A 26,658-nucleotide genomic window follows, 5' to 3' on the forward strand; every position below is an offset into this window, starting at 1 on the left:
AATCGCCTCCATCCCACCCCAGGACCCGCCGTTCCGTTGAAAACCCGGCGACACCTAGTCACACCTGCTCCGTCCAGTGCGGCAGCCACAAGTCTCAGGACGCTATCGAGCATCTGAGAGGTGGCAGGTCCCAAATGAAAGATGCTGTGGCCTTAAAACACACGCCAGACTGCAACATAGGTTTTCGAGAAGGGCATAAAATATCTTGTGAGTAATGTTTTGTATTGATTGCATGTTGAAATGATGTTGTGTATATATTGGGCTAGTTAAAATATATTTTTTACTGGTTTTCTTTTACGTTTTCAGTGCTGCTGCTGGAAAAATTTTAAATCACATGTCCGGGTCACATGTTTCTGCTGGATGGCCCTGATCTAGATCCCTTGTTTGTTTTTTTTTTTTTTTTTAAGCGTTAGAATGAAGCATCTACAAATGCCAGCTTACATCTGGCAGTGTTTGTTTAAAAAAAATAAATAAGTGAGGGGCACCTGGGTGGCTCAGTCTGTTGAGTGTCTGACTCTGTACTTCAGCTCAGGTCATGATCTCACAGTTCGTGGGTTCGAACCCCGCATCCGGCTCTGAGCTGAAAGTGCAGAGCCTGCTTGGGATTCTCTCTCTCTCCCCCCCTCACTCTCTGCCCCTCTCCCACTGGCATGGGTGTGCATGCTCTCTCTCTCTCTCAAAATAAATAAACTTTAAAAAAAGATTTTAAAAAATTAAAAAAATAAATAGGAGAATCCTTGCTGTTGATAATTGAATAGAAACTTCACATAGAAACAATATCAGAAAACTACTGGCTGCAAATTCGGGTCCTGTGTCGTTGTTGAAACCTTGTACTTTGTCATCAGATCTGAGAAAGGGCAGATTTTAAACAAAACCTCCTCCCCCTTTCACAACAGCTAACAGGATGAAACGAACCTGTCTCTTAGTGCTTCATGCTTCAAGTCAAGTAGTAAAGGAATGGAGTCTTTGAAGGCTTTCATTTTTGCTTCCAACTGATAGGCCACAGCTAAGCTTCGGACCTGCCGGGGTAGCTTTCTGAGGGACCGGAGAAAACCATCAATTCCCTCCTGGAGGAACTGAACGTTCAGGTTGACCCAGAGGGTCTGAGACCATTCTTCTTTTGCAACCTAGAAACGGACAAGAAATAGTTAACAAGACCGCCTTTGACCGAAGCAGCCGCTACTTAACACTGGCTCATGCTCCCCCCTTTACAGGTATTATCACCCATCTGTCCACAAACACCTCAGATGCAGAAAGGAACGATTGACTAAAGGCTCCAAAATACAAACAAAAGAATCCAACTTTTCCAAAGGCCCCGCCCAAATAAAGCCGTCTCTAAGGATGTGTGGAATCCAACAACCGGTCTTCCTTTCCAGGGAAGGAAAGTGAGAAGAATAAAGTCAGAAACAAGCATCTCTGAAATCATGGGGCTGCTGAGGCCTTAAAGCAAGTGGTTCACTCAGGTGCGATCATAACGTGCTTCTCTTTCCCGATAAAAACAGCAAAGGTTACAAAACGCTTACGATTTAGACACTCCTGCCTGATTATCATACCAAAAAGACTTTCTATGCTGTATCTGCCTGAGATTTAACATAAAAAGTACTGTCTTGCCTGAAATTCACCATCTTGGATCGTTTGCATTTGCAAGATGTGACATCCGGGTTTGACAGATTTGCTTCGAGTCACGAAACGTATTTAACAGAAAACTGTGTTAATTGATGAAATATACACATGGTAAATTTTTTTGACTTAGGTGTAAATGACATTAAAATGCATTTACTATTTTTCACTTCTTCATCTTCTAAAAAGATATCAAAAGCTCAGTTTTCTGGATGATTTATTTTAGGTTTATTTATTTTGAGAGAGAGAGAACAAGAAAGGGAGGTACAGAGAGAGAGGAGAGAAGGAGTCCCCAGCAGCCTCTGGCTGTCAGCACAGAGCCTGATGCAGGGTTTGATGTCACAAACGGTGAGATCATGACCTGAGCTGAAATCAAAGAGTCTGAGGCTCAACTGACTGAGTCCCCCAGGTGCCCTGCTTTCTGAATTGCTTTGAGAGGACACCCACATTTATTACCTCTTTTTTGAAAAAATTCAATGAGAGATAAATTAGAATGAAATCATAAAGATAAATTAGAATGAAATCAGGCATAGTTCCTATGCCTGAAACTATAGCGTGGCAATCATTATAAGGCCTTTTTCCCCCCACCCTCCTTCCCACCCCNCTTGACATTCTCGAAGTTCGGCAGTGCTCAACACCTACCCCGGGGCAGCCAACCATGACGGCTGAGGGCACCTGACCTCACTCACTGGCCTCAGTCTAAACCCAGGGCCCTAATGGGGCTTTCCTGTGGGGTCTATTCTTCCAGACCACCACCTCACCCCTGCCTCGTTATCCTCAGCCAGCCGCCCCCCTGCCCATCCTCGTCTCCGCTGATGATCCTGCTGTGCACGTCCCCGGAACATGCTGTGCACATCCAACATCTCCCACTAGAAGCATCTCTACGCACACGCTCTGCCTTCCCCATACCTGCCTCCTACCTGAGGCCGCATGCCTACCCCACCCTTTCCCACCGACTCACGGACGCCAGACATCAGTCAAGGAAGTCGCCCCTCGGTCTCCTCTCCGCCGTGTTTCCTCCTTGCCGGATCATCCCCTTCGCTATGCAACCCCCCACTCTCATTTCTCCCACCTTGAAAAAATTATCCTGACCCCACGTCCCTTCCACCCACCGCCCCTCAGTTCTCTGCTTCCCTTTGCAACAAAACACATGGGAAAAGCTGTCCAGGTCTGGTGTTTCTGATTCCTCTCTTCCCGTTCCCTGTCTCAAGCTTTACTGAGGATTAGCTGGCGTGGGGACACAACTGGACGTGTGTAAAGTGCACAACGTGGCAAGTTCTGGCCTGTCTGCATGTGCACGGGACGGTCACCAGGGTCGAGATTGTGAACTCGTTCGTAGCTCCCAGAGGTCTCCTCCTGACTCTCTGTGAACCCCCTCCTGCCCCCAGCAAACACTGCCCTGCTTTCCGCCATGATAAATTCATTGGCGTGTTCCAGAATTTTATAGAAATGGAATCATCCAGGACGTACTCTCTTATATTTCGGCAACGAGATTTTGAGACCCGTCCACGTTGTTGCCCTGGTCCATCAGCAGCCCAGTCCTTCCCAGTGCGGAGTAGCATTCCACGTGGTGGCCGTGCCGCAGGCTCTTCATCCATCCACTCGGGGGGCATCTGGGATGTTTCTGGTCCTGGGCTATTGCAAACAAGGCTGCTGTGCAGGTGTATGTACAAGTCTTTGCAGGAACCCAGGCTTCCTTTCCTTGTGGGCAATACCTTGGACTCACTCTAATCAGGCATCCGCGACCACTGCTCCATCAAGATGTTTCTTTCCAAGGTGACCGTGGCCTCCACGACGTGAAGCACGGTGGTCATTCCTCATCCCCCTCTCACTTCCTCTGATGCATTTGGTGCAGTTGACAGTCCCCCCCCCCCCCAAAACGCTTTCCTCACTTGACTCCAAGACCGTACGCCCATCCGTTTGTCCTGTATCCAACCCCCCACGCCACCCATTCTCCTTTCCTCTTTGGGCATCTTCCTGTGGTACGTGATGCTGCCGTGCTCCAGGCTCGGCCCTTCTTCTTCTCCATGTACCCCCCCCTGCCAAATGCATGACCCCCTGGGACCTCAGAATGTGATCTTATCTGGAGGTCAGGTGTCTGCAGGTATAGTCCATGAAGGTGAGGTCATGCTGAAGTAGGGTGGGCCCTAAATCCAATGGGTGCACCTGATTCGGAGTCTTGCTCAAATGCCACCTCCCTGGGCCACCTCCTTCCCCCTTGGGGCCCCATGGCGCTCTGTCTACCATATTCCTGTCACATATCAGAGCAATATGGCAGTTCATTCGTGGGTCAGCGCGATGGTTACTTTTATGTGTGAACTTGACTGGGCCACAGGGGCCCAGATGTTTGGTTAAACATTATTCTGGAGAATGTTTTCCAGAGTGTTTCTGGATGAGATTTACATTTGAAACAGGGGTTGAGTAAAGCCGATTTACCTCCCCACTGTGGGCGGGACTCATCCAGTCCACTGAAGGATGACAGAGAAGACCGGAAGGAGAGAGAACTCTCTCTCTCTGCCTGCCTGTCTTCCAGCTGGGCCATCACTCTTCTCCCGCCTTTAAGCTCAGACCTCAGCTGGAAATACACCACCACCTCCCCGGGCTCTCCAGCTTGGTGACCGCAGATCTCGGGACCTCGATCTCCATAACTACATGCGCCAATTCCTTGTAATAAATCTATTTGGTGCCTATTGGTCTGTTTCTCCGGAGAACCCAGACTAATGCAGTTGCCTCTCCTGGGGGTTCAAGCAGGGCAGGAATGGGAGGGGCAGATGCAACTCCTTTCTGGAACCCCACTCCCAACCAGCACAGCGCTGGGCTGTACAGAATGGAATGAAGAGACGGAGGGATAAATAAATGAATGGCACAAATTTGCACTGGGAACATATGCTAAAAAGAGTCGTCCAAATGTCATGCTATTTGCTACTTTTTTTTTTTTTAATATTTTTATTTATTTCTAGGAGAGAGAGAGAGAGAGACAGCGTGAGCAGGGGAGGGTCAGAGAGAGAGGGAGATACAGACTCTGAAATAGGCTCCAGGCTCTGAGCTGGCAGTCAGCACAGAGCCCGACGCGGGGCTCGAACCCATGAACCGCGAGATCATGACCTAAGCGAAAGTCGGACGCTTAACCAACTAAGCCACCCAGGCGCCCCAACTATTTGCTACTTTTAATACCTTTTAATTTCTTAAATGGCTCACCCCATTCCTTCACCTAGCCCCATCCACAAGAGAATTTTCTTTTTTATTATTGTGGGAAAATATACATAACACGACACGTACCATCTTAACCACTTCTAAATGTACAATTCGGTGGTATCGAGTATATTCACTATGGTGTGCAGCCATCACCACCATCTAGTTCCAGAACTTCCTCATCACCCCAAATGGAGACCCCGGATCCATTGGCAGTTACTACTTCCCAAGAGCCAAAGCGAGAGCTTCCACGAAATCCACCCCAGGCCCTTCATTACCGTGGCATCAAACCCCACTAGGCATAGTCCGCTCCCACACCGCCTTCAGGGAGGGGGTATGTGGCCGGACACTCACCTTCAGCGCTTCGTAGAGCTCGTAAATGGACCTCAGCCCGTTCATTTCCTTCTGCACTTTGAACAGCTCTGGGTACATTGTAATTGGAAGATCAAAAAGTTTCTCAGCATTAGCCAACTCCTGGCGGTTCTTTTCATGTCTCGTGAGTTCCTTTTCAAAAATGGCTAAGAGTTCTACTCCTGGCGAATAAGTAAATAAATAGGTCGATGAGGGCATAACAATTGAAGATACACAAAATTGAGGAAGAAACCATAGGCAATGTACACAGAAGCCGTCTAGGAAGACACGTTTAGAATTACCATGACTTTCTCTCTCTTTCTAATGGAATCCAGAGGGCCAGGTACATATGCAAAATTCTCCAGTTAGAAAATTCTGTCTCCGGAGATGCCAGGGTGGCTCAGTCAGTTAAGCATCCGACTACGGCTCAGGTCATGATCTCGCAGTTTGTGAGTTCGAGCCTCCCATCGGGCTCTGTGCTGACAGCTCAGAGCCTAGAGCCTGCTTTGGATTCTGTGTCTCCTTTTCTTTCTGCCCCTCCCCTGCTCACACTCTGTATGTCTGTCTGTCTGTCTCTCTCTCTCTCTCTCTCTCAAAATTAAACATTAAAAAAGTTTTAAGAGAAAATTCTGTCTCCTTTACATTATCCTTCTAAGTAGCCCAACTTGGGCTGCACATTAGCCCCCAGGAAAGCTTTAAAAGTCTTGGCATCTGGCTCACCCCCCAGAACAGGACAGTTCGACTATCTGGATCTGGACTCCAGGAGTCAGCGGGTTTTTCAGGATCCTCGGGTGACCCCAGTGGGCAGGCAAGGTTAAGAACCGCTGCTCCATCCCACAGTCCCATAAAATTCCATCCCACAGTCCCATAAAATTCTTAAGCAAAACATACTCCAGTGTGAGTGTCCTTACCTTTATCAAGATCATCACCAACAGAACCAGGGCCTTCCCGGTAAAAGCGATTTGCAAATTCCTCTATCTGCTGTCTGTAGTTTAATATTTCAGCTCGAGTAATCTGAGAAGGGCGGGGGGGGGGTGGTTTGCACTGATTTATCCCCATGGCTCTTTGTCCGTATTGTTGCTCAGAAAGCAAAAAATGCAAAAGGTACCTCTGTGAACGTTCTCTTTATGCCCCCAAGAGCATGCTCCATGTTCACGGAGTCGTTGAACAGATTTAACCACATGCTCTCAATACCGTCAGCCAGTTCTTTCTCTGCATCGGGAGGCTGATAAAGAAACAGGACAAACAATAATATGGTCAGCAATGTGGAACTGAAATTCTGGCCAAAGCTACCACCTATGATTTCCACTCCTGATAACAGCAGGCTAGGTCATTTGAACCCACAGGGGGAAAAAAAACCAAAAACCTGCTTGATTAGAAAAATTATCTATTTGGGGCACCTGGGTGGCTCAGTAGGTTGAGCATCCGACTTCAGCTCAGGTCATGATCTCCCGGTTCAGGAGTTCGAGCCCCGTGTCAGGCTGTCAGTGCAGAGCCCGCTTCAGATCCTCTCTGCCCCTCTCTCTGCCCCTCCCTTGTTTGTGCTCTCCCCCAAATAAATAAATATATTTTTTTTAAATGTTTTTTTTTTTTATTTATTTCTAGGAGAGAGAGAGAGAGAGAGCTTGAGCAGGGGAGGGTCAGAGAGAGAGAGGGAGTCACAGACTGAAACAGGCTCCAGGCTCTGAGCTGGCAGTCAGCACAGAGCCCAACGCGGGGCTCGAACCCACGAACCGCGAGATCATGACCTAAGCGAAAGTCGGACGCTTAACCGACTAAGCCACCCAGGTGCCCCAATAAATATTTTTTAAAAAGAAAGAAAAATTATATATTTATGATGAAAAACAAAATCAGGACAAAATCATTTTTAAAAATAAGCAAACAGAGAGAGAGAGAGAACCTAGAGAGAGAAGCCCTTCATAAACTAAGACCCAGCTTCAAATCAACTTAATCTCTAATTAAAATAAAGTGAACGCCTCCAGCTGTGCTGTGTCAGGAGCAAAACCAACCCCCGCCCCCCGATGAAATCTAACAGCATCTGGAGCCTCCGACTCTCTCTACAAATTTGTCACATATAACGTCCAGAACTCAAACAGAAATAGCAGGTACGCAAGGGATCAGAATGACTTGAAGGAAACCAAGAGACACACAGACCATATAAGCAGACCCTAATGGAGTTTGAAGACACAGAATTTTAAATAATTTTACTTAGTAAAGGAAACAAGAGACAGAAATGGGAACTGTGATTTTAACTATAAAAGTGCACATTTTGCACACTGTGCACTTTTATGATGCAAAGATCTCTAGCTTTCAGGGCCACTGCTCAGTGAAGGAGCTCAGAGCAGTCAAGGGACATCAAGGCTGAAATACAAGCATAAGGCAAGTGCAGCCTTACAACAGCTATTTGCTCCTTCGAGTTTGTTTCTCCAGCTGATTCCTTCCATGTACATGTGAGGCACAGAATGCAAAATTTTGTATACAGTTTCCGGGAGAGGCCAGACCCCCTCCTCAAACTCCTCCATCGGCTTCTACAGTTCCTTTAAGCCGCCCTGAACAACGGTAATAAAGACAACTGAATTATCACCACTACCCATTTTTTTAATCATCTTAATCCTCTCTTTCTCTGACTCTCCTCCCTCCCACTTATTTTGCAAAAGTTCTTTATTAAAGGAAATTAACACCGAGGAGGAGGAGAAGAGGAAAAAGAGGAACAGAAGGAGGGAGGGGGGAGGAGGGGGAGGAGGGAGGAGGGGGAGGAGAAGAAGAAGAAGGAGAATTGTGGGGTTGCTTTACATTTAAATTTTATTACTTAAAGTAATAGTTGAGAAGGATTTCTGAAAATGGTCCTAGAATTCAACCCAACTGTAAAAATGCGTAAGAAAATCAATGGGGCACCTGGGGGCTCAGTCAGTTAAGCGTCTGACTTGGGCTCAGATCATGATCTCACAGTTCATGGGTTCCGGCCCCATTTCGGGCTCTCTGCTCCCCGCACGGAACCCGCTTCGGATCCTCGGTCTCCCTCTCTCTCTGCCCCTCTCATGCACGTTCTCTCTCCCACTCTCTCTCTCAAAAACAAACAAACATTTAAAAACTTTGAAGGGAAGAAAAGCATTCACTCACGAAGAGGTTGTACAGCGCCATGGTGCGGTACCGCTCCTGCACATCCCTGTATCTCAGTTCCATGACCAGAGATTTACTTCGAATTTCTGCAATGGTTGCAAGGACAAACTTGAGGTCTTCAAGGGTACTGGGGCTCTTCTTCAGGTTTTTGGCCAGGCTCTATAGAAAGAGAGGTCGAAGGACGCTAAAGAAATCTAGAAAAAACCATTCCCAAAAGAAGCCCTGATGATTTTCTTGGAGGTAGCGTAATTAAAATCAGTGATCTGCTACCTCTATCTCTTCATGGAGGTGATAGAGCTCCTCCCTGGCAGACTCGTTGAGAAGCTTCCCAAGCGAAGTCACCCAGGACCTGGCGTTCTCCTGGACCGTGTTTGCCAGGGGCCCCAGCTGCAGTCTGACACAGTGCTCGTCCTTGATTAAAGGGTGGCGCGTGACTTCATGGGCAATCTTGGAGTAGAACTGCAACTTTTCATCATAGGCCACACAAGGGGGTTTCTTGGAGGCGAATTTCTCCATCACGATGGCTTTGTCCAATTTCCAGAGAGGTCGATACTTCTTCCATTTTTGGAGGTACTTCATAAGACTGACCAGGATCCTGTGGACATTTTGGGGGATCATGACAGCTTGTTCGATGATCTGAGGGTTCAGGGAGATATCATTGTAAAAGCTTATGATGACAAGTTCTTCTTCCTCCCCCTTCTGAGGAGGGCATTCTATACAGCTGCCATTCATCCATCGAACAAAATGCTGGCAAAAGAAGAATCAGGAAAATACATTTTCAGTCTTTATTTTGCTTCGTACGTACATAGTCACGTGAGTTCAGGAATGAGACTTGTTAGTAATGGAAATCACTTTCTTATTAACAAATTGTGTTCGATTGCAAAAATGACCACCATCCTTTGTTCCTCCCATCATCTGACGAGGTTGACAAGGTTGTCTATTGTAGGACATCTACTTTCCCATCCCGGGGTGCCCGTGACTTAATATGACCGATGGAGAGGGGCAGACGTGCTGTGATGTCGATTCTAAGACAAAAGGCTTGTGTGGCCCAGCATCTTCCCTCTTGTGCTCTTGAAATCCTACAACCACCAGATGAATGCACTTGAGCTAGCTTAGTAGATGAAGGCAAACCTCACCAAGAACCATGTGTGGCAGCCGATCATCAGACACGTGACCCAGCACAGCCAAGGCCAGAACCACCTCTGGGAAAAACCCAGCCCACAGAACCGTGAGCAAAATACACAGTTCTTGTTTTAAGCCACTAACACTTAAAGTGGCTTATTATTGGGGACTGTCTGGCTGGCTCAGTTGGTTAAGCATCCGACTCTGGATTTTGGCTCAAGTCATGATCTGCATGGCTCGTGGGTCCGAGCTGCACATCAAACCGTCAGTGCAGAGCCTACTTGGGTTCTCTCTCCTCCTCTCTCTGCCCCTCTCCTGCTTGCTCTCTCTCTTAAGATAAACTTAATAAAATAAAATTATGAAAAAAGGTAACTTTTAAAAACAATAATAGCCATCCACTTCCCAGAGTGTGGGTGAATAAAAGCTCAGTTTCCATATTTACAGATGAAGAAACGTAAAACTCAGGAAAACGGACTCCCCAGTGTCCCAGAACAGACCTGCGAACTTGACGTGCCCCTACTACACAGTCAAGTTCCCCTTTGCCTTTGGCCAAGCGTGATTCATAGCAACAGACCACGGGTGTGGTACACGTAACTTCTCTGAACTGTTTCACCATCTGTAAAACGGGAATCTCAAGTACCAACTCCACCACTACCACTATTACTCGTAGGTAACGTTTACACAGAACTTTGAATCGCCAAGCACCACGCTCAGCTCTCCGTGTGTTACATCTTTTAATCCCACCGACAACTCCAGAAGGTGGACTGTATCATCCTCTCCACTTAATAAATGAGATCCTTAAGATCCTGGTTAAAAATGTTTGCTCATTTCATTTTCAGTCATGAAATATGAACCCTGAGGCTCAAAAGAGGGAGTAGTTAAGCCACATTAAGTTAACTCATCAAAAAAAAGTTGATTTTTGTTAAGGAAGTACATTTCCGACATTTTACGAAAGGATAAGTAAAAATTCTTTTCATCTTAAAGAAAACATTTTTGAACATAAAATAATGCAGGATTCACCAGAACCCTCAAATCCATCTATGGCGGGGGGGGGGAGGGGAGGAGTTAAACTGGTATAAATGCTGTGATTAATACCCAGAATGTTTCATAGAGAGTCTTTCCTATTTATTTACCCCTTGGAAATTGTTGTTTCCCTGTTCAAAGATGCAATGATATCACATCTATAATGTAAGAGAATTTACAAAATTGAGGTTTAATAACTTTACTTGCACAGATTATGAAATACACACTATTCATTAATTTCCAAGTACAGTGAAATTAACTTTCCATCTACAATATCTATACTCATGTTTATGCTTTAAAAAATGCCTGAAACATATTTGACTTTCTGAACAAACCAAGTAAAGAGAATGTTAGTGTCTTGAGGGGATGGGACATCTCTCATCCACAAAAATGGCCCCACTTTCCCGTTGCTGGTGGGACATGAACTATGGGTCATTTGCCAGCAGACAATCATTTGACCACGTCTACGTGGTTAGAGCGAGCTACGCGCCAGATGCTGCTGGAGGTGCTGGACAGACCCACAAGGTCCACGCAACGTGTGTTGTAGGGGCACAAGAGAGTCATGGATAGAGGAGCATGTAAACACACCCGGAAAGGTCAGAGAGTGGTGGATGATGGGCCAGATGACCGGAGACGGACCGGGTGATGGGACAGAGAACGAGGGAGAGGAACCATCAGGGAAAAGTCTGGGGGCAGGAATCTCCGGGCAGAGGGAAGAGTTTGTGTGACCATTTCAAGGAGGAGCAGGTGCTACTTCCGGAGGCACGCAGGGCTGAGCCCGGGGGAGCAAAGGACGGCAGGCAGGTGCGAGGCTGGGGGCACAGTAAGGAGTTCAGGTTATGTCCCACTGCAATGCAGAATCATCGGGGGCTTTTACACAAGAGATCTGACGTGAAGGGATTCGTATTTTTAAGAGAGAATCCTGACCCCCCTGTGGTGGAGGATGGGCTGTGGAAACACGTGCGAGGGTCCAGGGGAGGGGTGCTGGGAATCAACCAGACCTCCACGGGCGGGACAGAGGCGGACGGGAAGACACACAGTAATGAAGGCTGGCTTAGGTTTCTGGCTCGCGCGTCTGGGTTGGTGTAGACGCNGGTCGGAGGGGACACATCAAGAAGCCCAGAGACTTGAAGAGCAGGTGTGCAGTAGAGAGGTGTGGGTGGGGACTGGCCAGGATTACGTGGAGACAAAGGAGCAGATCAAGCCCTGGGACCCCCGGGCTCTAAAGGGCTCTAAAGAGGAGGAGCCCGGAGGAGTGCGAGAGTCCGGGGAGGCAGCCGAGCGGGGCCCGTGCTCTCCGCGGCCGCGGCAACCTGCTCCCCAAAGCCGGCGGCCAGGCGGTCTGAGGCCACAGCCCCACCGTGAACCCACACACGCTTCTCCACCCTTACCTTGGTGATCTCCACGCAGTTTCGGACACAGTGGACGCACATTTTGTCTATCTCGTTCGCGTTGGGGTGGAGGATGATCTCGGGTGCCGTCAGGATGGTGTCCGTTTGAAACAAAGGAACGTTTCCGAGGATTAAAGAATTAAATGACTGCAAATTCCTAAGAGGGGTTAATAAAAAAAAAAAAAAAGACCCAGGACTCACTGGAGTGGAGTATATCCAACACTTGACGGAAACGGCTAGGGTCACAAAAGTCACATGTGAAAACCCCCTATGAGAAGTAAGACATTCCAGTGTTACAGCAGACAGGTTATGCCACATTTTACTACGTATTCCCGTTTTGGCCCACATTTATACAGGGCTCATTCCTACTTTGGGGAAGTGAATATCCATTAGTTGAAAGACACTTGTGGCCACTCAACAGTGTCACTGTTAAGTGATGACTTCCCAAAGCTGTTCCACATGGTTCGGGAAAGATGGTCTTCAAACTGGCTTTGTCTTCCCCCAGAAAGGGCCCCACTCCTGGTCCTCAGGATTCAGCTAAAACGTGGCCTCGGTGGGGGGGTTCCTTGGCACCCCATTATAATAGTTTGTGGCTTTATTTCTTTCACAGAAACCATCTTGGTTATGTCTGGCTTCCTTGTGTTTTGTGTCTCTCCTATGAGCATGAAAAGATCCAGACGAGAGGGGCTCTGTCTGGTCCAGTGCCTGGCACGTGCAGGCTCTAAGAAACCTGTGAGTGAATGAGTGCATGCATGGATGGATGGATGCATGCATGGATACATGCATGGATCGATGGATGGATGCATGCATAGATAGATGCATGGATGGATGGATTCATAGATGGATGCATGCATGGATAGATGCATGGATGGATGGATGCATGCATGGATGCATGCATGGGTGGATGGATGCATGGATGGATGGATGCATGGATGGATGGATGCATGGATGGATCAAGGGAAAACATAGCATCTTAAAAGAGGAACCACTGTCAGAGGTGCCCTACGTAAGGAGCTCCTGCAGGAATCTAAGTTAGAAGCAATAATGAAAAAAAAAAGATAAATGTGTAGAAAACAGATTTTTGTGAAGGGCCAACTTAGTGAAATTTGTCAAACTGGGTCCAGGAAGCAAGATAACCAAAGGTATTTATTTTATTTATTAACATCTTGTTCCAAAGTGGATTTTAGCAGCTCACAAGAATACTTTAACTGCAGTAAAAGACCCTAAAATCAAAGTGGGATAAAAGAAGAAAGGAAAGAGACACTCATCACAGATGTTTAGTGAAGCAGTACTGGTCCGGGTTCACATCCTAGCCCTTCTTCTTACTAAGTGTGGGTGTGGCCTTAGGAAAGTCACTTAATCTTCCAACACACTGTGAAAACGGGGATGAGATTGTAAAAAGAGTATAACACGAGCCTGGTGCAGAGTAAGCCCTCATACATGTTAGATTTAAATATATAGAGATGGGGGGTGTAGTGTGAGTGAGTCAAGAATGAGACTAACAATGCAATCATACATACCTCTACATTTGCTGCATTTAGGCTACAAATTTGGTTTTAAGTTTCCTAGCAGCCAGGGAGAAAAGGGAAAGCTTTCAAGTCAACAGTTCATGGCATCCACACCATTTAAAAACAAAACAACAAAAAAGGAGACAAAAAGAAAAATAATACTTTCTCAGGAAGCTAAGCTCCAAAGGGACACTAGAGAAATTTCTTCCGGGGATCCTTCACAAGGAAGACATTGAATTTCCTAGGCTTGTTTCCCAGAACTTTCCCAAGAGGGATACTTTCCTTTTCTGAACGTTGAGGGAACTAACAAGAACATGAGCCAAATTAGAAAGTCGTTCTTCCATCCTGTGAGCATGCTTCGACCAGAAAGCAGACTTACTGTCCAAATGATTTCTATTTTGCACTTTACGACCCCTCCTTTAACTATTCCTATACGTAAACTCCATTCATCTACGCATACCGCCTCTACAACAGGAAACAAGATTAACTTACTTCAGGATGAGTTTTGTCAAGACGTCATAAATTTTATGTTCCCAGTATTCGTAATAGGAGGCCAGTTTGGGAGCCTTGCCCGTGTTGGTGTGGATGACCAGTCCCTCGACTTTGGTCAGCAGGGGCCCAATGGCGAGATACCACCTGACCATGTAGTCCACATCTTTGGCCCTTTCTCGATCGATGTGCTCAAAGAATTCCTTCACACCTGTAGGAGAAGGCCTGTTAAAGTTCTTCACGAACACAGGGAGGGACAGTACTCACAGGGCCATCCAAACATTAGCTGTATATCTTAGAAATACAGAAACAGCCTCTAATCTGGACTGAAGACAGAAAATAAGTCAATGCCAAAAGTCAAGACATGCCCTAAGCAAAAAGTAAGTGACAACACAGGTGTGGGCGCCCAGCACACACCACCTGCAAAAGGTGGCTTCTATATTCTTTGGGCAATCTTGTTTTTCTTGAATTGCTTTTCGACTCATCTAAGACCACTTAAAAGACCTCGTTTGAACAAGTGAGCCCGTAAAAACACAATCTATGTTACTGTGATAAAGTTATACTAGTTTTCACAGAGTCAGGAATTTATAAAACTAAGCAAGACATAAAACATGGCAAAAAGCAAGAACTACTCATGATCCTTTCAAGTAAATGACGAAGACGTTCGGGAACGGTTTCATTCCGTTCATGGAATAAATGTGTGTGTGCATGTGCGGTCACGACGAACAGGTTTTTTGATTTCTTCTGGAATCAGAGACACAAGAAATCATATCTACCTGGGAGTTCTTCCCCACTTTTAGGTGCTGGATATTTAAAGAGATTTACAGACTCTATTAACGTCAGTCTGGAAGAAATGTCGTCTGAATTCTTATGAATCTGGTGGACAAGGGACTCAAATTTTCCAATGGCCTGTTTGCACCGAGTTATGTAGTCAGCGATACCTTTGGGGGGGGAGAGAGAAAGGGGGTAAAAAGACATTTGGCTTTCAACTCTTTCTTTCCGTACCCTGCCAACCGACATCTAGAATGTTCATGGTGGCATCCCTTCCCAGGAGGGACCCTGCTCATTCCATCCCCTTGGGTCTCTGTGGTAGCAAACATCTGCTTAGCGCCCTTAGAGATGGAGACAAGGAGCCCTGTTCTCAGAGTCAACCCAATGTTACATTTTCTCTGCTCAAATGTTAGCAAACCATCATCTAAAGCACTGTGAGGAGAAAGAGAACGGTCCAGCTCTGGTGTCTTCCCGTTGCTATGTCAGCCTGAACCTGCTCTGTACCCTGGCCCGCCTACATCGCCTTTGGCCTGTTGCTTAGAAAAGTAACCAGCTGGGACACCAGGGGGGCTCAGTCGGTTAAGTGTCGGAGTGCAACTCAGGTCATGATCTCCCCGCTCCTTGAGTTTAAGCCCCACATCCGGCTCTGTGCTGACAGCTAGCTCAGAGCCTGGAGCCTGCTTCAGACTCTGTGTCTCCCTCTCTCTCTGCCCCTCCCCTGCTCGCTCACTCACACTCTCTCTCTCTCTTTCTCTCAAAAGTCAATAAACATTAAAAAAAAAATTTTTTTTAAAGAAAGAAAAGTAACCAGCAATAACATGAAGAGTAAATCTGGATTAAGCACAGATGTTCGGTCAGGTAGTGGTCTAAGCATATTATGATGTCATCACATTTTTACAACAATCCTGTGAACCAGGTACTAAGATTATGCTGAATTTACAGACGAGGCTACTGAGCCTTCACAAGGTTGAGTCACGTGGGTGGAGCTGGATTTTTAACCCAGGGGTTTAGCTCTGGAGCCCCAGCCCAAACACCCATGTTCTCCACACAAAGGAGAAAGGAAGAAGAAAAGGAAATGACAAATAAAAGAGGGGAGATTTGAAAAGAAGGGAAAGAGGAAGAAGGAAAAAAAGAAGAGGAAAAATGCCTTTTATGCTTAAAAAAGTAAAAGGAACTTCTACTTCCAGGAAGAGAGAGGAGACATGCTTTTCCTCATTCCTCCTCCTAACCACAGTTAAGAACCTGTACGTTATCAAAAAATATAAGACTCTAAAAAGTGGAAAGAAGCCAACTGGCTAGGGACCTTGGGATCCAAGGAATGAGACAGTGATGAATTTCCTGGGTTCTTTTTCCTTCTGTATCTCAGACATGGAGCTGAAGAAGCTGGCAACTGNGCCAAGAAGAAAATTTACACAGTCACTCCTCTACTCTTGCCAATGCCATAGACAAAACCATGACGTCACTCAAATTCATGCCAGTAAGAGCCAGATGAAGGGCCTAGACTTCCACCTTCATAAAACTGTGATGAGGCACCTCAATGCCTCTGCCCCTCGCGGCTGTCATGGTAGTATCGGAGAAGGCCATGGAGGCAGACAAAATTAAAAATTAATTGTATTTCTATAGACTAGTGTCAAACACATGGACGCCAAAATTAAAAACAGAGTATCATTTACAACTGAACAAAAAATTAAATACTTCAGTATAAATCTAACAAAACAGGTACAAAACTTGTATGTTGAAAATGACACAGTGCTAATGAAAGAAATCAGGGGCTGGTTAGGTGGCTCAGTTGGTTGAGCATCTGACTTCAGCTCAGGTCATGATCTCACGGTTCACGGGTTTTTGAGCCCCACATCAGGCTCTGTGCTGACATCTTGGAGCCTGGAGCCTTCTTTGGATTCTGTGTCTCCCTCTTTCTCTGCCCCTCCCCTGCTTGCATTCTCTCTCTCTCTCAAAAATAAACATTTTTTAAAATAAGAAATCAAAAATCTAAATAAATGGAAATATATACCAAGTTCATGGATCACAAAGCTCAACATGGTACAGATATCAGTTTTCTCCAAATTGATATACAAGTTGACATAATTCCCATCAAAATCCTAACAAGCATATTTTGGTAGATATAGACAAGATTATTCTAAAATTTAGAAAAGCAAGGGAACTGGAACAGTCAAAATAATTTGCTTAAGAGAAAAAAACGGGAAGAATCAGGCTACCTACCCAATTTCAAGACTTACCACATAGCTACAATAATCAAGACCGTGACTCTGGCAGATGGACAGACACATAGATTAACAGAATAGAGAACCCAGAAACAGACCCATACAAATATGCCAACAGGTGTTTTACAAAGGTGCCAATGCAATTTAATGGGAACAAGTCAGCCTTTGCAATAAATGATGCTGAAGCAATTGGACATCCATAGTCAAGGAGGAGGAGGAGAAATAAACCTCACATGAAGCCTCACACTTTGTACCAAAAAATAAAAAAATTCAAGACTGATCACAGACTTATCTATAAAATGTAAAATTATAACACACTTAGAAAAAAATAGGGGAAAATCTTTGGGATGTCTAGGCAAAAAGTGTCCTTAGACTTAATACCAAAAGCACGATCCATACAAGGAAAATTTGATAAATTGGGGTTCTCAAAATTTTAAACTTTCGCTCTGCAAAAGATGCTGTTAGGAGAATGAGAACACAAGCTACAAAGTGGGAGAAAATATCTGCAAGCCACATATCCAACAAACAGCTAGTATCTAAACCGTATAAAGAACTCTCAAAGTGAAAATGCAAACAATATAATTAGAAAGTGGGCAAGAACACAGACATCTCACCAAAGAAGATATACAGATGGCAAAGCAGCACACGAAACTATTCTCAGCATCATTCCCCAATATGGAAATGCACATCAGAACCACAATGAGATCATTACAGAGCTAGAGGATGGCTACAATTTTTTTAAACATAGGAATAATCCAAAACGCTGGCCAACATCCAGAAAAAGTGGAATATACATTGCAGGTGAAAATATAAAATGGCGCAGCCACTCTGGGAAACACCACGGCAATTAATTAAAAAAATAAAAAAGACTAAACATGCGAGTAGCATGGGACCCAGAAACTGCACTCCTGAGCATTTATCCCAGTGAAATGAAACTCACATTCACGTAAAACCCCACACACAAATGTTTTAATGCCACAAATGTTTACTCATCCTAGCCAAACCTGAAACAACCCAGATATCCTTCAACAGGTGAATGGACAACCTAACTATGGTACGTCAAAACCACGAGATTTTAGTCACCAGAGGAACACACCACTGATCTGTGTAACATCTTGGCCAACCCTCTAGAGAATCATGCTAAGGCAGAAATGCCAACCCAAAGAGGGCATCTATGATTTCATTTATAAAGCGCTCTTGAAATGATGAAAGTATAGAAATGGAGAACAGATTCTCAATTGCAGGAGTTGAGCCTAGGAATGGGAGTGAGGTGGGTATGACTTTAAAAGGGCAACATGTTGGGGCGCCTGGGTGGCTTAGTCGGTTAAGCGTCCGACTTTCGCTTAGGTCATGATCTCGCGGTTTGTGGGTTCGGGCCCCGCGTCGGGCTCTGTGCTGACTGCCAGCTCAGAGTCTGNAACTGTCGACGCTTCTGGGTTGTGAGTTGAACTATAGCTTCACAAAGTTACCGCTGGGGGAGAGGGCACTGGGTAAAGGGCACACAGGACTTCTCTGCATTAATTCTTACGGGTGGGTGTGAATCTATAAATTATATCAAAATTAAAATTTCTAATATTAGAAAATAATAGAAAAATATTAGGGAAAAAAGTAAAGGTGGTTTTATTTTTGGAGGAAAAGCACTGAGTCAGCAGAGTGTCTAAATAGCATCCCATGTCGTCTTCNTAGGCACCCCCGAGCATGTATATTTTTGCATCCCAAAGTCTAAAAGGCAATGGATAGGTAGGTGAATTATGTTACCTAGTGAGTTCCAGTTTAACCTCTTATATCCGGACCTAAACACTCTTATTAATTCCTGGGAATGATCGTCGAGAAGAAGAGCCTCTGCCTCGTTTAACTTTCCTAGGAGCATGTGATAATGATCCAACATACGCTGTATTCCGTCTGTGTACCTGTGCGTTACAGGAAAGTCATTGATGTGAGGACACACGACAGAGCTTGTAAACAGCCTAACTTTTATCTAGGTTACAAAAGACCTTTAACCAGCCTACTCAATGCCAACCTTCCCGCTAACTTCCCTTTCTGGAAAAGAGCGGTCTACTTCTCATTAGGAAGTATCATTTAACACGTAAAAGGTCTGTCATTGTTACTTCCAAGTGAACGGATAGACATACAGTTCACACGTTGCTTCGTTTTAATTTCCAGCGTGGTAAACATTGGTAGCTATAAAATGCAGAAAAATGAAACAGGAGGGGGGTGGGTTTCTCCATTTTTAATGGAAAGAGGTGGAAAGGGGTCCCAAGATCAAAAAGATTCCTGTTGATTTAGGAGACGAATCTTTTTACCTAAGAAACTTGTCTTCCTGGAGAGCCACGTTTCTTGCTAACTCGGAGATGGGGAATCCTAACTGCTCCAAGTACTTTGTTTCGTTAATAATCTCCCTGAGAGCGGGTGAGAAGTTGATTACAAACACAGTCCCCTTGTCGGAGTTCGCGACGTCTTCGGCAACGCTAGAAGTCTGTGGAAGAGACGTTTCACGATCACGGGCACGGCAAGGACGCTCCAAGAGACGGGCCAGCCCCAAGTTAAACGTAAATTTGCAAAAGATCAGCGTAGGGCCCTTGACGCCCTGACACACAGGAAAGCTGGCCGGAGCTGGCTAGAACACGTATTTTGTTCAGTGAACAGGTTTTAAAGAATTCAACTTGGCCACCCACGTTCCCAAGTTGGCCCATCACATGCACATCCAGAATTCCGGCTTCCCCCGAAACACTGCGAGCTCAGCTAAGGTGCTGCGAGCAGAGACTGGGGTGCGGTAGCAGCTGCCCCTTTTGATGGGACCGGAGCGACTCCGGTTCCCAGTCGGCCCACTCATTTCGCTACCCACTTCCGAATTTCAGAGCCCCACAGGCGGGGACGCCACACTGCCCCCCCCCCCCCCCCCCCCCCCCCGCCCTCCNTGCTGTGCATCAGGCTGTGGCGAAAGCGCTCTGGAGTCGCACGAAAGGGGTTTTTTTTCTGTAGCTCAACTGTCAGCTGTTTCACAACCGGTTCAACTGATACTTTGAGTGTTGATGTCATCTGATCCGACTCATTTCACAAATGGGGAAACTGAGGCTCGGTGTGAAGCCACTCGCCCACAGAGTCGGCAGGGCTGCCGGACTCGGGCGTGTTTCCTAACCGTGACGTTGTGCTGCCTCCGGCGTCTCCCCCTCTGCCTCTCCTCTGCTCCCCGGACCACCTCGTCCCTGCTTTGCCTTCCATTCTGGAAATACCGATCAACGGCAAACGGCGTCAACAAGCCAGACACCTCCGGAAAATCGCAGCCGCCCTCATCTGACCTGAGCGCCACAATCCGGACGAGGACTGGAAACACGCACCTTAGTAAGCAGACTCTTCTTCATGAGATTCGGCAAGACCTGCTCCGTGACCTCTTTCCACAGCTCGTACTTTCTGTTCTCATAGTCCTTCATCATTCTACCCACGTCCAAGTACTTCTGCCTCACCTGTCAAAGAACTCAGGCAACTGTCAGTTTGTCCTCAGAAATAACACTTTTTCCTCTTTCTCTCTCACGCTATTAAAAAAAAAAAAAAAACAACCAAGATCTGTTAGCACATTTTGCACAAGGAAGTATGCAGATTCCCACAAATTTTAGACGGTGTGTAGGAGATGGTAAGGCTTGAAATCCAGGCCAATGAGCAGAAATCAGCAGACCTCAGCCCAAGAGCCAAGAATGGCTTTTACCTTTTGAATTTATTTTTAATATTTTTGAGAGAGAGAGAGAGACAGAGAGGGTGCAGGGGAGGGGCAGAGAGCGAGGGAGACCCAGAATCCAAAGCAGGCTCCAGGCTCCGAGCTGTCAGCACAGAGCCCAACGCGGGGCTCGAACCCACAAACCGTGAGATCATGACCTGAACCGAAGTTGGACGCTTAACAGACTGAACCCCCCAGGCGTCCCTACGCTCTGGACCTTTAAAGAAAAGGTTTGTCAATCCCTGCGATACAACATACAAAACTCCGTGGGCGGGGGAGGGACAGTATTATCAGAAAAATGGTCACCCTCCAGAGAAGCTGAAGATCAAGTTCAAGGAGAAGCCCACGTGCCTGTTACCTGGAAGGGGTCGTGTGTATCAGGATGCCAAAGATGAAGAACATAAAAGGTAGGTTTCGTCCTGAGCCCAAAATCAGGGACCACAGGAAAGACCTTCTAAGTCTCAGGCTTGGATGTGCTGGTCACATGGCAGCTCTGGGCAGCCCGTGACACCCCCCCCCCCCCCCGGGGCCCCCCCCNGCGACATACCTCTCTTCCTCGGTCACTCTCCAGTATCTCCTCCACTTCCTGGAACCTAAGGATGGTGTGCTTGATCCGAAAGAACAGGGACCGCTCCCAGTAGATGGCACCGGCCACTGGGGGGTGGTTCTTATACAGCGGTGGGTTGTCCAGGTTCTGAACAAAGAGCTTATTAACTACGTCGATCTGAAAAGCAATCAAGAGTACTCCGTGATATGCATCAGCATGTTCGCCAAGAACGACTGAACTCGAGATGTGTGTCTTTACTTTTATTTTTTAATATTTATTTATTTTAGGGGCGGGGGGAGAGAGAGAGAGACGATGCCAGGGCAGAGAGAGAGGGAGAAAGAATCCCAAGCAGGCTCCACGCTGTCAGCACAGAGCCTGGCGTGGGGCTCAAACTCATGAACCCTGAGATCATGACCTGAGCTGAAACCATGAGTCGGATGTTCGACTGAGCCACCCAGGTGCCCCAAATTTACCATCTTTAAATGCATTTTGGTGGCATTAGGCACATCTGCACTGTCCCGCAAGCACCACCGGCGTCCCTGTCTAGAGCGGGGTCATCTTCTCAAACTGACACACTGACCCATGAGACGCTGGCCCCCCCTCCCCCTCCCCCAGCCGCTGGCGCTCACCACTCTCTCTGCCGCTGTGAATGCGACTCCTCTAAACACCTCACGGAGGTGGAATCATACAGTTGGTGGGATTTTTTAGACTGGCTTATCTCACGGACATAATGCCTTCAGAGCTGACCACGCTGTAGCATGTGTCAGAATGTCCTTTCTTGGGGCATCTGGGGGGAGCTCAGTCGGTTAAGCGTCCGACTTCGGCTCAGGTCATGATCTCACGGTTTGTGAGTTCGAGCCGCACGTCAGGCTCTGTGCTGACAGCTTGGAGCTTGGAGCCTGCTTCGGATTCTGTGTCTCCCTCTCCTTCTGTCCCTCCCTTGCTCGTGTTCTTTCTCTCTCTCTCTCTCTCTCAAAAATAAACATTAAAAAAAACTTTAATAAATAAAAATTTAAAAAAGAAAAAGAACGCAGGGCTCAGGCCCTGCATTGAGCTCTGCCCTGACAACACAGAGCCTGGTTGGATTCTCTCCCTCTTCCCCTCCCCTGCTCGCGCGCTCTCTCTCCCTCTCTCTCTCTCAAAATAAACATTTAAAAACCACTGTTTCCATTTTTTAGGGTATATACCCAGAAGTGGACTTGCTTGACCACATGGTCTGAACCAGTATTTTATTATTTTATTTTTTAGGTTTATTTATTTTTGAAAGCGAGAGATAGGGCACTAGTGGGAGAGGGGCAGAGAGAGAGAGAAGGAGAGAGAGACACAGAATCTGAAGCAGCCCCAGGCTCTGAGCCGTCACCACAGAGCCCAACATGGGGCTCAAACTCACGAACCGTGAGATCATGACCTGAGCTGACGTCAGACACCTAACCGACTGAGCCACCCAGGTGCCCCTGGACCTGCGTTTTAAAAGAAGTATCTCCACACTCTCATCTGGGTGATTAGATGTGGGAGACAGAATAACAGCCCCTCCAATAATGGTCCTGATCCTCAGAATCCGTGAATATACTACATGACACGACCAAGGGGAACGGAGGCTGACAGTCAGCGGACCTGACGACAGGACGATGACCGTGGCTGGTGTGAGCGGGCCCAGTGTAATCACGAGCGCCCTCACGAACGGGAGGAGGTGGCAGAAGACAGGGTCAGAGTCTTGCCCTCGATGGAAACGGGACTGGCCACTGCTGGCTTTGATGACTGAAAGGGGCCATGAATCTCTAGAAGCTTGGGGGGGGGTGGNAGAAAGGATACGGCTCTGCTGATTCCTGGTTTTCAACCCAATGCGACCACAGCCGACTTCCTACCTTCAAAGCTGCACAGAAGACAACAAACCTTTCCTATAAAGTAAAGGTTTTTACTGCAAAGTTCGTAGTCTCTTTTACTACACGAAGAGGAAACCACATATTCGGAGATCACTTTATCCCTTTATATTGCTAACTGGTGGTGACCAAATTATTCCACATATTCTCACTGTATCCTCTGAATAAGATGATAAGATTTATTTTATTTATTTATTTTTTTTGGTCTATTTCTCCCGCTAGATACCGACTTCTTTGAAGAGAGAATCTGTGTTTCGTTCATCTCTCTATCTCTTGTGCCTAGCAGCATACTTGGAAATATGTGAGCATCGATACATTATTCTGAATTATACATAAATACATACATGACCTTGGCACACAGGTGGCTAGAACTTCTGCTGTTATCAATGTGATTATTACAACTACGAACTCACACAGAGCCCTTCACAATGTAAGGTACAGAATACTGTATGTGATAAATTCTTAGTGAATTTCTTCACGGAATAAACAGACCCCCTTTGTTTTGGTTATCTGTGGCGTGTGACACGCTAATTTGGGAAAATTACACAGTCTCTGAATTTGAACAGGAGAGACAGATAATGGCCTGATTCAACCCTCCACATTTTGCCAAGTGCCTTTTACGGCCACGGCACCTATAGATCTTTCTATTACCTCTTTACAATATTGCGCCAGGATATCGTTAAACTTCATCATCATTTGCCGGTTAATAGCTTCCCGTGAACGAATATGCTTAAATTTTAAAAGCATGTCAAATGCTGCTTCAGCTGATCGAAGGGTCTTAAAAGATTCATCAATAAAATGTTTTGCTTCTGTCTCCATCACCTGCCAAAAAAAAAAAAAAAGCAAAAGTCAAAAACAGAGCACTCATCTCCCTGTAATATTCCTGTAAAAACAAAGTGGCAAGAAATAAGCAGAAAACAAATTCATGACTTGAGACGGATTTCATAGCGAAAGCTGGCCCTCAGTTAAAAATGGCAGACTGGCTCCAGTGGTTTTCTGTTCCCCTCCCCTCATTCCGTTCAAAATGGTAGGAAGAAAAAACAATTTTTTTTTAATTTAATGTTTTATTTATTTCTGAGAGAGAGAGAGAGAGAGAGAGAGAGAGGCAGCATGAGCAGGGGAGGGTCAGAGAGAGAGGGAGACACAGAATCTGAAGCAGCTCCAGGCTCCGAGCCGTCACCATAGAGCCCGACGTGGGGCTCAAACCCACGAACTGTGAGATCATGACCTGAGCTGAAGTTGGACTCTTAACTGAGTGAGCCACCCAGGCGCCCCGAAAAAACAATTTTTTAAGTGTTAACTCCTATAAACAAAGCAGGAGAGGACATCACAGCAGAGCAGAGAGTCCAGGAGTTTTAGGCAGACGGAAAGTAACTCTACAGAAAGCAGACGGTTACAAGCTAATGCTGGCAACAAGGGGACAGGCAGGTCCCCGCTTACTCCCCACGAAACCTCCATGAACATTTGGAGACCCCAGGCCCCCCAAGGCGAGGGGCAAACACAGGATCTCCGCCCTGCACAGCCAGGCCACCATGCATCCTCTATGCCCTCATCCCGCCCCAGTCTCTGAAGAGAGGAAGGTTAGTTCTAGAAAAATTAAATCAGAAGGACAGCAGAGTTGTTTGTTATAATGCTAGAGGCTAGAAATCAATGAACAATACCTTCAATATCTAAAGAAAAGTTGTTTCTTTCTTTCTTTCTTTTTTCTTTTTTTTAAGTTTTGAGAGACAGAGAGCGCACAAGCAGGGGAGAAGCAGAGAGATAGGAAGAATCCGAAGCAGGCTCCATGCTATCAGCACAGAGTCCGATGCAGGGCTTGAACCCATGAACCGTGAGATCATGACCTGAGCCGAAATCAAGAGTTGGACACCCAACCGACATAGCCATCCACGCGCCCCCGAAGAAAAGTTATTTCAACCTTAAATTCTGTCCCTAACTTTATATTTCAGAATTCAAACAAGACTTAAAAACTAGATGTCCCATGAAACCTTTCTTAGGAAGAGACTAAAAAATGCTCCAGCAAAACAAAGGCCTAAACAAGAAAAGAGGAAGATGTGAAATCCAGAAAACAGGATCCAACACAGATGAGAAAAGATGGGAAGTCATAGGGTGGCCGCTTTGCAGTAAATCTAAAGAGCCAACAGTATAGACTAGAGCAGAAAGACTGGGAGCTCTGGGAAAAAGGCCTCTAGGAAAAATATTAGCACCAGTATTTTTAAGCAAACGGAACCCATTATTGATAGATATGTGGCAGAGATGTTACAGCAGTTGGAACAAAAATAATGAGTATGTAAACAACCAGGCAAATAAAAATAAAAGCAATGATTAACTTCAAGAACAACGAAGGGTTGAACAAGAAAGGTAGTGTGGTTATGATGCGCTTCTCGGCTCAGTGGTGAACAGTATTTGCACAGACATAACGAGCAAACCACTAACCATTAATTTAACCACAAGTTATGATAAATCTATGTTAGATGACAGAGAGGCAAAGGTTGCTGGGATAGGAAGACAGGTAAGTCTGTATCTACTCCGAAAAGTTAACAGATGTCTAAAACTCATTACATTAGATAAATGAGGAATTACCACACTGACAAGTTCTTTAGGAAATATGAAGGTAAACAACAAAAGAAACCTCTAGAATTGTGAAAAATGACAGCAAGAACAGGAACGGAGAAGGGTTAAGCATGAGGCTGTGTTTTCTTATTATTAGCCTTTGAGTATTACTTGACAAAGCGACTTTAATGAAAAATTCAATTTAAAAAATTAGTAACACTTAGGGGACCTGAGTGGCTCAGTCAGTTGACCATCTGACTTCAGCTCAGGTTGTGATCTCAAAGTTTGTGTGTTTGCGCCCCGCATCAGACTCTGAGCTGACAGCCGGAGCCTGGAGCCTGCTTCAGATTCTGTGTCTCCCTCTCTCTCTGCCCCTCCCCTGCTTGTGCGTGCACACGCTCACTCTCTCAAGCTAAACATTTTTTAAAATAAAAATTAGTAACACTTTAAAATGGAAATGTTTAGATAACCCAGGAAGAAGTCTGGGTTGTCCATATAAAAAGATAATCTGATTATAAAAACAATTACCCAAGACCTAAAATGGGGACACTGTTGATGTGCTTCCCACATGAAGCTGAAAGAGTAAGCGTGATGGCCCATCCCCCAACCTACCACGTTGTGTGGAGTGAAATCATATTTTCAGCTATGGCCTCTCTTTGGCAGGCTCTGTCTCCGCCGCACCCCAGGCCACAACCTCCTATATCATCTTCCCTCTTCCTATCATTCCCCAGCCTAAATCAGCCTATGTGTGACCAGAAGAACCTTCCTCAACCATAATTCTGATTACCTCACTCAACAACCTTCAGTGGCTCCCTACTGCCTACTAAATTAAATCCCATTCTTTAGCCTATGTCCTCTCCAATGATACAACCAATCCACCTTTGCCGAAATGCTACTGTGTATAGCTTGATTTAACCTTATTCTGCCTAGAGACAGGAATGGAGACAGAAGATTAAGGAATGTTCATTTTTACCTTATATTCCTCTGTACCATTTCTTTTGGTTTATTTAAATTCAAGTTAGTGGACATTCGTGTAGTATTGGTTTCAGAAGTAGAACCCGGTGATTCACCGCTTATATACACCACCCAGTGCTCATCCCAGCAAGGGCCCTCCTTAACGCCCATCACCCATTTTCCCCTCTCCCCGCCGCCCCCCC

At 46.0% G+C, this 26,658-nt stretch overlaps 1 protein-coding gene across 1 annotated transcript in view; it reads right to left on the reverse strand.

Annotated features, from left to right (window-relative positions):
• Window positions 1–26,658, reverse strand: part of DNAH10 (dynein axonemal heavy chain 10) — a 144,433-nt gene that overhangs the window by 83,417 nt on the left and 34,358 nt on the right. Inside the window, exons 12-25 of the mRNA XM_077747983.1 lie at window positions 23,600–23,770; window positions 21,069–21,245; window positions 20,148–20,273; window positions 19,113–19,285; window positions 18,568–18,719; window positions 14,593–14,757; window positions 13,820–14,027; window positions 11,820–11,976; window positions 8,554–9,030; window positions 8,284–8,442; window positions 6,272–6,388; window positions 6,075–6,177; window positions 5,167–5,345; window positions 916–1,127 (exon numbers count right to left, since the gene is read on the reverse strand). Of these exons, the coding sequence (XP_077604109.1) occupies window positions 916–1,127; window positions 5,167–5,345; window positions 6,075–6,177; window positions 6,272–6,388; window positions 8,284–8,442; window positions 8,554–9,030; window positions 11,820–11,976; window positions 13,820–14,027; window positions 14,593–14,757; window positions 18,568–18,719; window positions 19,113–19,285; window positions 20,148–20,273; window positions 21,069–21,245; window positions 23,600–23,770 (2,576 nt within the window). The remainder of the gene's footprint in view (window positions 1–915; window positions 1,128–5,166; window positions 5,346–6,074; window positions 6,178–6,271; window positions 6,389–8,283; window positions 8,443–8,553; window positions 9,031–11,819; window positions 11,977–13,819; window positions 14,028–14,592; window positions 14,758–18,567; window positions 18,720–19,112; window positions 19,286–20,147; window positions 20,274–21,068; window positions 21,246–23,599; window positions 23,771–26,658) is intronic.

The sequence above is a fragment of the Crocuta crocuta genome, unplaced genomic scaffold (assembly GCF_008692635.1).
Source record: "Crocuta crocuta isolate KB4526 unplaced genomic scaffold, BGI_CrCroc_1.0 scaffold29, whole genome shotgun sequence".
In the NCBI taxonomy this organism is placed as follows: domain Eukaryota; kingdom Metazoa; phylum Chordata; class Mammalia; order Carnivora; family Hyaenidae; genus Crocuta; species Crocuta crocuta.